Source organism: Aythya ferina (assembly GCF_964211825.1).
Source record: "Aythya ferina genome assembly, chromosome: 16".
Classification (NCBI taxonomy): domain Eukaryota; kingdom Metazoa; phylum Chordata; class Aves; order Anseriformes; family Anatidae; genus Aythya; species Aythya ferina.
The window spans coordinates 131,369-141,926 of record NC_140315.1 but is presented as its reverse complement, the minus strand read 5'-3'; the positions used below and the strand labels follow the sequence as shown (position 1 = coordinate 141,926).

The 10,558-nt window shown below is 47.1% G+C and overlaps 2 protein-coding genes across 2 annotated transcripts; one reads left to right on the top strand and one right to left on the bottom strand.

Annotated features, from left to right (window-relative positions):
- Window positions 1–4: 4 nt before the first annotated feature.
- On the top strand, window positions 5–2,707 carry SNRPB (small nuclear ribonucleoprotein polypeptides B and B1). The gene is made up of 7 exons (XM_084538086.1): window positions 5–150; window positions 248–399; window positions 950–1,061; window positions 1,268–1,420; window positions 1,862–2,000; window positions 2,156–2,281; window positions 2,522–2,707. The coding sequence occupies exons 1-7, from the start codon at window positions 148–150 to the stop codon at window positions 2,557–2,559; spliced, it is 723 nt and encodes a 240-aa protein (XP_084394212.1). The 5' UTR covers window positions 5–147; the 3' UTR covers window positions 2,560–2,707.
- A 545-nt stretch (window positions 2,708–3,252) lies between these two features.
- DDX27 (DEAD-box helicase 27) lies at window positions 3,253–10,148 on the bottom strand. The gene is made up of 21 exons (XM_084538068.1): window positions 10,005–10,148; window positions 9,726–9,860; window positions 9,562–9,621; window positions 9,096–9,249; window positions 8,671–8,720; window positions 8,423–8,509; window positions 7,537–7,642; window positions 7,268–7,441; window positions 6,797–6,947; window positions 6,544–6,643; window positions 6,290–6,431; window positions 6,062–6,215; window positions 5,870–5,951; window positions 5,619–5,796; window positions 5,375–5,481; window positions 5,120–5,225; window positions 4,925–5,019; window positions 4,695–4,821; window positions 4,344–4,428; window positions 4,060–4,134; window positions 3,253–3,504 (listed from the first exon to the last, which is right to left on the bottom strand). Exons 1-21 carry the CDS (start codon window positions 10,092–10,094, stop codon window positions 3,489–3,491), a joined length of 2,274 nt encoding a protein of 757 aa, XP_084394194.1. The 5' UTR covers window positions 10,095–10,148; the 3' UTR covers window positions 3,253–3,488.
- Window positions 10,149–10,558: the final 410 nt, after the last annotated feature.

The following is a 10,558-nucleotide window of genomic DNA, read 5'->3' as shown; positions in this document are numbered from 1 at the left end:
AAGGGGCGGTGCCGGGGGCAGCCGCGTGCGGGCGGGCGGGCGGAAGTGGCGGCCGGCGCGCGGAGGTGCTTCCGGTAGAGCGGGGGCTGCGTCGGGAGCGAGCGACGGCGACGGTGGCGACGGGGAGGATCGCGGAGCGCCGCAGCCATGGTGAGCCGGGCGCTCCGCCGGGCCCGCGCGGCGAGGGGGGCGGCAGGCCTCGGTCCTGGCCCGCCACCGCACTCCGGGTAACGGCGGTCTCTTGCAGACGGTGGGAAAGAGCAGCAAGATGCTGCAGCACATCGACTACCGCATGCGGTGCATCCTGCAGGACGGCCGCGTCTTCATCGGCACCTTCAAGGCCTTCGATAAGCACATGAACCTCATTCTCTGCGACTGCGACGAGTTCCGCAAGATCAAGTGAGCGGCAGCCTTGTACCGGGTGGCGGGGACGGCGAGCGGAGCCCCGGGCGACCCCCTCGAGAGCCCCGTACCGCGCTGCTGTGGCGGGGGCCCGCCGGGCGGGGCCGCTCTGAACGGCGGGGGTCGGCCGCGGCAAGCCTCGGCGTACACACTGCCCTGTGCAAGTCTTGCTCCTCAAAGCCTGCTACCGCTGGGGCCAGACTGGCAACTTTTGGTTCTTACTGTCCTGTTCCAAAGTGCTCGTTTCTGTTTCAGTTCTTCCTAACCAAAACTTACCCTTATGTGATGCTGCTGTAGTCGCTGTTAGCAATTAATCATCATGGAAAAGCTCATGGAGAAAATATGCATCTTGTGTTTGGATTTCTCTATGTGTGGGGCGTGTAAAATATAGCTTCTCTGTAGCATGGGGCATGTAAAAACGCTTTTATTTTTTACAGTAGGTTCTCAGCTCTGGAATAGTCAAGTTGTATCTTCAATTGCAAATTTAAAGAACAAGGTGGATTTTTTTTCTTTGTCTTGTAATGTTTTCTTTTTGTTTTCTTCTTAGACCTAAGAATTCAAAACAGCCAGAGCGGGAAGAGAAACGAGTCCTTGGTCTTGTGTTGCTGCGAGGAGAAAACCTGGTGTCCATGACAGTTGAAGGGCCACCTCCAAAAGATGTAAGGAGAATGAGCGTAGATCTAAGGAGAAAAGGAAGATAACTTTGTCTAATTGCAGGAGACTGCTGCTATGTCGTTGTCCTAGATTTGTAGACGCTGTTGTGACTCTAGGTTCAGCAAATTTCACTGCAGGAAGTTCTAGACTATTCACTGAGTATTTTTGCTTTGATATGTTGTTTTTTTTTTGGGGGGGTATCTGTTTTCAGACTGGAATTGCCCGTGTGCCTCTTGCTGGAGCTGCTGGAGGACCTGGAGTTGGGAGAGCAGCAGGGAGGGGAGTACCAGCTGGGGCACCCATGCCCCAGGCTCCAGCAGGGTTAGCTGGCCCTGTCAGAGGAGTGGGAGGACCATCCCAACAGGTGAGATACTATGGCCTGTTAAAAAAAGACTTGTCTAGTATTTTCTGGGGTGGCATTTACTTAGTGCTAATGTGATGGAAAAAAATGGTGGAGTGGAAGAACTGCATGCAATCTTAGCTTCTGGTACCAGGGTGCTTGAGGTTGCTTTGTGTTTTGTTTTGTGTTTTTGTTTTGTTTTGTTTGTTTGTTTGTTTTTTAGATCCGCCTAGGAACTCTGTATTTTATCTGGTAAAAGAAAATGCTTGAAAAGTGCAGCTTCCTGCACAGAATTCAAGTGATGTTAAGGGACTTGTACTATAGGTTTGGGGCATTATTTAAAATGTTGAGGATGGGCAGGGATAATTTTCTGAAGGAATAAGAATGTAAGTTCTGCTTGTTACCTAGTTAAGCATGTAAAGCAGATACTGTGTTTCTTGGTGAACTTCTTTATGTTGTTGACAGGTGATGACACCTCAGGGCCGTGGAACAGTTGCAGCTGCTGCAGCAGCAGCCACTGCTAGCATAGCTGGAGCCCCCACTCAGTACACACCAGGGCGTGGAGGTCCTCCTCCTCCAATGAGCAGAGGAGCACCTCCTCCAGGTAGGAATTACTTTGTAGAGTGAGGCAGCAAGAAGTCTTATTATGTGGCTAAATTGGTGATGAAGAGTTGGTATTAAAGAAGATTATTCTAATATCCAGTTGGTGCCTAAATATCCATCCAACTTCATATATACTTGCTCTTTTTCTGGCTTAAGGAATGATGGGACCTCCTCCAGGCATGAGACCACCTATGGGCCCACCAATGGGCATGCCACCTGGCCGAGGAGCTCCAATGGGAATGCCACCACCAGGCATGAGACCACCACCCCCTGGAATGAGAGGTTAGTGGAAACTTAAATGCCTAGAATCTGTATGAAGCTGTAGCATAAATGAAAATCCGTGAAAAACAATGCACTTCAGTGGCTCCCTAGGTCTGCTAGTTGTCAGTACATGTATCCATGCTGAAAGAGGATCCCAAGCTCACATTGGGAATGGGGGAAAAGGTCGTCTCGGTTTCGCTTTGCTTCCTCTGTCCTCTTTGAGATTCAAGTTGAATGTTCAACTCTTTCCTTTATTCTCAGGACCCCCTCCACCTGGCATGCGTCCGCCAAGGCCGTAAGATACTTTCTAATGTACCTTTAAACTGTGAGAAGACTGATTAAGGGAATATACTGAGCAGTACCATTTGTTTCACCTTTGCTATGTATTATTTTCTATTTACTGCTTGTAAAGTTTACCCTTTTTAATAAAGTTGGAAAACACCTATAGTTGGTCACCGTTGTGCTGGTCTCTTTCAGGACTGCAACTGTTACCTTTCACTTCTGTAATTTGGTCATACCAAAAGCTCAATTCCTATAGCTAACTAAGCTGTGAACGGTTTTTCTGGCTCACTTAAATCTATGCTGACCCCTGTCCTTCATAGAAATTAAGGCACAATAAATCAATCCAGCAATTGGTATGGCTAGCGGAGCTAAGTAACAATAAAAGTTTAAAATTTCTGCAAAATTAAAAGTTACTAATCAGAATTTGTGGTTTATTCAGTGGAGTGAGTAACAGTGACCTGTTAAGATGCTGATTTCTACCTCTCAGAAAGTTGTCTTCAGGAAAACATTTTTCTCGATCTTAGAAATATGTCTGAAAATGATTTGTATGGTTAAGAGCCTATTAAGTAACAGAAATCACAAATGTGTTGAACTAATCAGTAAGTAGTCTCTAGCTTTTACCATAACGACAGGATAATTTACCTGAAGAGCCTGACAGAAGGAAATAATGTCTATCTCAAGTTTCTCTAACTGTAAGTAGTAGAGGAAACTTTTTTTAGAAAGAAAACAAATCCACCTTTTATTGTATTGGCTTCTGAAGGTGTTTTTACACAGGCTATTCAACCAGGTATTAATGAACATCTCAAAGCTATTCCAGAACTTGATGAAAATCTATACAATTTTACTGAAGATGCCTTCTCCATAGTACAAGGAACTCCAGGACAAGCAAATTCAGTACAGCTGAAGTATCTAGATTGCCCACGTTATCCATTTAGCAAAACAGTTCTTACTTCCTCTTGTACCTGGAAAAGAATCACAGAATCACAGAATTTCTAGGTTGGAAGAGACCTCAAGATCATCGAGTCCAACCTCTGACCTAACACTAACAGTCCCCACTAAACCATATCCCTAAGCTCCACATCTAAACGTCTTTTAAAGACTTCCAGGGATGGTGACTCCACCACTTCCCTGGGCAGCCTGTTCCAATGTCTAACAACCCTTTTGGTAAAGAAGTTCTTCCTAAGATCCAACCTAAAACTCCCCTGGCTCAACTTAAGCCCATTCCCCCTCGTCCTGTCACCAGGCACGTGGGAGAATAGACCAACAAGAAGATTCCCTGAAGTCACATTCCACCAGCTTAACTCTCAATGATAAATAAGGAACAGCACTGGCAATGCTCTCCCACAACAAAATCTAGAAACACGCTCTTAAAAAAGCAGCATCCTTTATTTCTCCCAGCTACAGCTCCTTTGGTAGCAGATTAAGCTGCTGTAGAAGAACCAAACCTTTTAGCAAGGTCCCTTAAATAAGTACAGTAAAAGGAAAGCAGGAAAAAAAAAATAAGAAGGGAGCTATACCTGGACTTGGATTTGAAGTTTCCTCCTTTCCTACGACAGGCCATACCCAAGCGTTTCCGATCCTCAAATGATGGGCTAGTACAGAGTGGGAAAAAAGAGAAAGCAGCAAGAGTCACTGATTTGCATCAGTGGCACAGGTACTTCTTGAAAGACACTCTTCTCAGCTCTGCAAATGATGCAACTATAATTTTCCTCAGTACCAAGCAAAGTATCCCGGAGAAAGTCCAGAGATACAAAAGAACTGTTAAAGTCTAGACTAACACATTGCTGCTAAGACTTATTACCCTGCACGATACTGCTTCAGAGCCTTCCTGCTTGTGTTGGTCAGCTCTTCATCAAATACAGACAGTTTTTTCTTCTGCTTGGGGCCTAGTACAAAGAGATAATAATAGTAAGAATAATGGCAGTAAAGACTAGAGCATCATCATTGCTACTGAAGACCAATAACCCTGACCACAATAATTAGCATGACAATCAGGAAAAGTGATGTCTCCTCTCTGCAAATGTGTTCCCTGGCCAACACCAGTAGCCATTCCTTCTAACTTGGTATTTCCCACTATGCAGATTACTTCACTCTTATGTAACAAAATAAATGATACAAGGTAGGTCAGCTGTAAAACAAGTGTTTTCTTCACCTGTTGGTATTGCTGCTGGTTCCTCTTCAGGCAAGGCTCGGGCTCGCTTTGCTCGCCGATTCCTTTTTGCCAGCCGCTCAGCATACATTTGAGATTTCAAGATTTCAAATTGTGACCTCTCCTCTGGCTGGAATGTATTAAAATGCAAGTTTACAGTAATGGGAGGTTTTGCTGAGGAAAAACACAGTGCGATTCACTCTGGGATCCCACTTATCCATAAATATACTCACCGTCATTTGGCCTTTTCTCTGGGTGTCCTGCATAAATTTCTTCCTCTTTTTTTTGCCTCGTAATGCTAGGTCAAACTCCTGCAGGGCTTTAGCCACTGGAGAGAGAAAAACACGGAATAAAGAACCTCATGAAGTACAGAGCACAGTCCAGTTGCACCTATGGAATTTAACAAGACCAGCAGTGCCATGACTCACACTTTTCTTTCTTCCTCTCCTCACGGGTCTGAAACCAGCTCCGCTCCAAACTCTCATTCGTAGTTTCTTCTTTTCCTACCTCTAACTGCTTCTTTGCCCTATTGATCTGAGACAATTCAGGCAAGAAGCAAGCTCATAGTTATCAAGGAATATGTATGTCTTCCAAGGAAGATACATTTCCCAGCTAAAGTACACTAGGGTAATCTCCTTATACACTATTATCTACTCCAGATTAACATCCTGAAGACACCTTACCTGAGCCTCTGACTGCTGCATCTCACGTTCCTCACGCTCCAAGCACAGTACTGCATACACATCTTTCTCTAGATTCTCAATCCTCTCTCGAAATTTTAGTATGACGTCTGAAAGATATCCAGTGTGAGTAACATCAAAAGCAGCCCACACAAGGTCTGCTTATTCAGCACCATTTAGTAGCCCTTCTCTGCACAGTGATCTTCCCTGCCTGCTGCTCTCCTTTTTACCTCAGTGAAGTTCATACCTTGGGGGAGAATTCTGGCTTTCACTGGTGTTTTGGCAGACTTCACAATCTCCTTCAGCATCTTGCGCTCTTCCTCACCCACAAGTGAAACTGAACGACCAGCCCTGCCTGCTCTTGCTGTTCGACCCACTCGATGAACATAGTGTTTGGTGGTATTAGGCATGGTGAAATTGATTACCTAGAAAATCAAGTGTTAGTAGGGTAACTATATTAAAGGACTCATTAAAAAGATTAACAGCATAAATACTCACTGTTTTTACACCTTCAATGTCAAGTCCGCGTGCAGCCACATCTGTAGCTACCAAAATATCAATCTGCTCATCTTTAAAACGCCTGAGCAAAGATAGCAAGTATATCAGCAATGAATACAGAAATTCACTTCTGCCCTAAAACTTCCAACTTCTAATTTTTATCCTGTGATGGCTGGCTAAGCCTGGTAATACCTGAGTGCTTCCAGCCGCTGTGCCTGAGAGAGGTTTCCATGAAGCTCCCCAACCCGTAAACCCATCAACCCAAGCAGGATGTGCATACGGTGAGCTTGCTTCTTTGTCTGGGTGAAAAGCATCACGTGATCCGTGAAGGTCCGTGTCAGTAGAGCTGAAAGAAAGTCCTCTCAGCAGCCTGCTTCACAGTTACTTACTGATTCCATCTTTTCCTTCCTCATCACTCACCTGATACAATGGCCTCACGGTCCCCCTCTCGGTTGGGTCTAATACGGATAAATTCCTGCCTCAGGAAAGGGGCAACATCTGTATTGCTGTTCACAAAAATTCGTGTGGGATTTTTCAGGGAAACTGAAGCCAAATCTTTCACCTACCAAAACAGGTTAATAAAAAGAAGTCCACATACTTTCTGGTAAAAGATTTAACAAAGAACTATCTATTAAACTGTCTGCCTGAATGTGATTCCCAGCAGCCTGTTTTACCTCCTCTGTCATTGTGGCAGAGAAAAGCATTGTTTGGCGGTGGTTGGAGCATAACCTGATTATTTCCTTCATCTGTTCCTCAAAGTACTCATCCAACATCCTACACAGGAGAAACACAGCAAGATGAGGCAGCTTTATATAGTTCTAGCTAAGAACCATTACATAAGGCAGAGCAACAAAGATTGCCCTACCCTGGGAAACAGAGAGGACGCAGCCGCCACCCCATTTTTCACTGCTTTTCTGCCTAGTTTACCTGTCTGCCTCATCCAAAATGAGCACCTCTACACTGGTCAGATGGAAGGAGGGGCAGTTGTGGAGATGATCAATTAGTCGTCCAGGAGTTGCAATAAGAATGTCTGGCCCAGAGCGCAGAGCTGCTTCCTGAGTCTTCACATCTAGGCCACCTGAAAGAGAGCAAACACGGGCTGCTGACTTCCTGAGCAGGTTGCAACAAAGTACACATTTCCAAACTGCCTGACGAATGGGAAACAATGCAGATTAATACCACATTCACAATTAGAAATGACCCTACCTTTCCATTTTTATTAAAAAAGAAAAAAAAAGCATACTACATAGTATTGGAAAGTAAGATTTTAAACTACAAGCACACCTACTAAAAGCATGTCTGCAATAACTCTAAGTATCCAGGTTTAGAACACAGGATTTCCAGTTCTGTATAGTGTTTACAGTGACTTGTGCAATTCACATAAGCAACAATACACACCTACAGCAAGGCAAGTTGTGACGCTGCTGAATTGTGCCAGCTGTTTTGTAACAGAATGCACCTGAATACCCAGTTCTCGTGTTGGCACTAGAACCAACACCCGTGTAACTGGAGCTTGACGAGGTTTGTATATCAGGCGCTCAAGTACAGGCAAGATGAAGGCAGCTGTTTTACCTATAAAAGGAAATTAAGATGAATTATCAAGAATTACCAATTATTGTGAATACTCTGAACTCTCCATGTTCTGTATGCTCTGCTCTAGTCCCTACCTGTCCCAGTGGCAGCACAGGCACAAATATCCTTCCCCAGAAGACCAACAGGGATACAAGCCTTCTGAATTGGAGTTGGTTGCTTGAAACCAAGAGCTGTGATTGCCTTCGAAGGAGATAAAGCAGTTAAACACTGTCTCTACTCAGCTCTGTCAAAGCCACACCTGGAGTGCAGCGTCAATTCTAGGACCTCCACTACAGGAGACATGAACATACTGGAAAGAGTTCCAACAAAGGGCCATAAAAAAAGGACTGGAGTATCTCATGTAAGTAAAGGCTGAGAGAGCTGGGGCTGTTCAGCCTGGTTAAGAGAGTAGTCGAGGAGATCTTATCAATGTATCACCCCTGAAGTGAGCATATAAAGAAGACTGAGCCAGACTCTTTCCAGTGGTGCCCACTGACAGGATAAAAAGGCAACAGGAGCAAACTGAAAGACAGGAGGTTCTGCCCAAACACCAGGAAACATTTTTTAACATGGTGGTGGCTGACCGCTGCAACAAGTTGCCCAGAAGAGTTTGTGGAGTCTCCATACTTGGTGATACTTAAAAGTTATCTGGATGTGGTCCTGGGCAACTTGTTCTAGGTGTCCTTGCTTAAGATGAGAGGGTTGGACAAGACAACCTCCACAGGTCCTTTCTGAAGTCAGACGTTTTATGATTTTGCTACAAGTCTCACTCAAGACAACATTTACATATATTGCATATCAAAGAATGTGTTCTGTTATTTGGAAAAAAGCAACTCCTAAAGGGTTATCACCCCCCCATCTCCAATTTCTTTTTCAGAGAGGCTGCAAAGAGAGAAGGAATTTGATGGTTCTGAGAGGTGGAAGGGAGGCTGTCCAACGTTCTTCACAGTAACATATGTAGCAACCAAACTAGATAAATACCTTTAGCAAAGGTCGTGAAAGATTCATGTCCTGGAATGACAAGTTATCATCATATTGAGAGGCATCTTCAAAAAAGCTTTCTGCTTCCTAGAAACAGCAACAACAAAACTGCAATGCTATAGACAGCAACACAGCAGGTGACCAAAGGGCTCTGGGATGTTCTATGACCTACAGTTTGTTAACAAAAGTCAGATGCCTCCAGAAATAATACTGGAGAATGATGTAGTGTCATTCTCTCCAACACTTACTGCTTTTCCTCCAGTTTTTGGTCTCCTTCTTTCCTTCACTTTAATTGTGTCTGCAGAGAAAAAGAAACACAACAGGAATTAATAAGCACAGCTAAATACATAATAAGATATAGCATGTACCCTCACCTTGTACTGCTAATAACACTGCTAATGAGGTATTGATGGAAAAGCCTCAGAAACAAATATAGGCAAGGAGATCTCCTTCCTCAATGATCGCTCCAAATAAAATAATACTGCTACCATTCAAAATAAATTTGACCAAAGTCAGAAGGAACGTCACAGAGGTCTGCAGACAAAACATCACAACGTAAGAAATTCTTGTCCCCACTCACCAAGACTTCACTAAAGACTAAAGACTTTTCTCCAGTGAGTCAACAGTCTGTCACATTCTTACTTCTGACCATCTTTTCATGTACTAATAGTACCTGCTTTTGTGAGGATAGTTTCATCATCCAATGAATACTGGGACTCCACATCTTCTTCTTCCCTACTGAAATCTTCACTCCCTGTTTTTTTGGATTGATTATCCCCAGCCTCTGCATCACCATCTTTCACTTTTGCTTGTTTAGTTTCTCTTTCCTGTGCCGAAATACAAAGTAGTTTAGAAGAACTTCAATTCTTTGTGAGCTTTTTTTTGGTTTGTTTGCTTTGTTATGAGCCCACTCACAGATCCAGGGTTTTGCATAACCTTAACCGTTAACAATTCTACATTCTCATCAGTACACCAATGTATCATGTATGGCTGAACACCCAGCTGAGGTATTAAGCTCCAGCTTGAGCACTGTAACTCTGGTTGCTTCCAGAGCCTGCGCCTATGAAAAGGACACAGTGGATGACCAAACTCATACGAGTCTTTACAGTAATAAGAATCACTAGGAGAAAGGCCCTGACCTGGAACTTCCTTTTTTGTCTCACTTTCTCAATCTTCTCGTCCAGCGTCGTGGCTGGTCTCTAGACAGGAAAACAAAAGAAAGGAGCTGTAAGAGGAGCCCGGAAGAATACATGACAATGTGACTACGGGCACTGCAGCCCTGGGACCGGCCGCCGGGCCTCACCTTGCCACGAAGTTGGCGCAGAGCTGATGCCCAGGTACCTTCTCCACCGGCCTCCACCTCGCCGAAGACGAAAGCAGCGCTGAAGTCTCCTCTCGCGGAGGCCCGCCGCCCGGGGCCAAGAGCCACGCGCGGCCCCTACAACAACACCGCTGAGCAACGACCGCGGGAAGCGAAGCGGCCCTACCCCTGCTCTCAGCCCCCTGCGATCCAGCCCGGCCCAATCCAACTCGCCGCGGCCCCGCCCTGCCCCTGCGCCGGCCCAGTCCGGCCAGCACTCACCTCCTCGTCCTCAGAGTCCTCGGACTCGGGGTCCTCGGGCCCCTCATCCCCCTCCGCGATGGTGCCCACCAGGCCCAGGCTCTGCAGCATGGCCGCCACCCCGCCCCCGTTCGCGCAGCGCCACGTGGTCCAGCAGCAGCGCGTGCGCGCAGCCGGCCCGACCTTGGGGCGGGGCCATGGCTGCCACCGCCCCGCCCCTCGCTGCCCCGCCCCTCGCTGCCCCGCCCCTCGCTGCCCCGCCCCTCGCTGCCCCGCCCCTCGCTGCCCCGCCCCTCGCTGCCCCGCCCCTCGCTGCCCCGCCCCTCGCTGCCCCGCCCCTCGCCGCCCCGCCCCTCGCCGCCCCGCCCCTCGCCGCCCCGCCCCTCGCCGCCCCGCCCCTCGCCGCCCCGCCCCTCGCCGCCCCGCCCCTCGCCGCCCCGCCCCTCGCCGCCCCGCCCCTCGCCGCCCCGCCCCTCGCCGCCCCGCCTCGCGGAAGGGAAAGCGAAAGCGGCAGCGGCGGCGGCGGCGGCGGCCGGGGAGGGCGAGTGGTGCGCGGGGCCTGACGGCATCGGGGT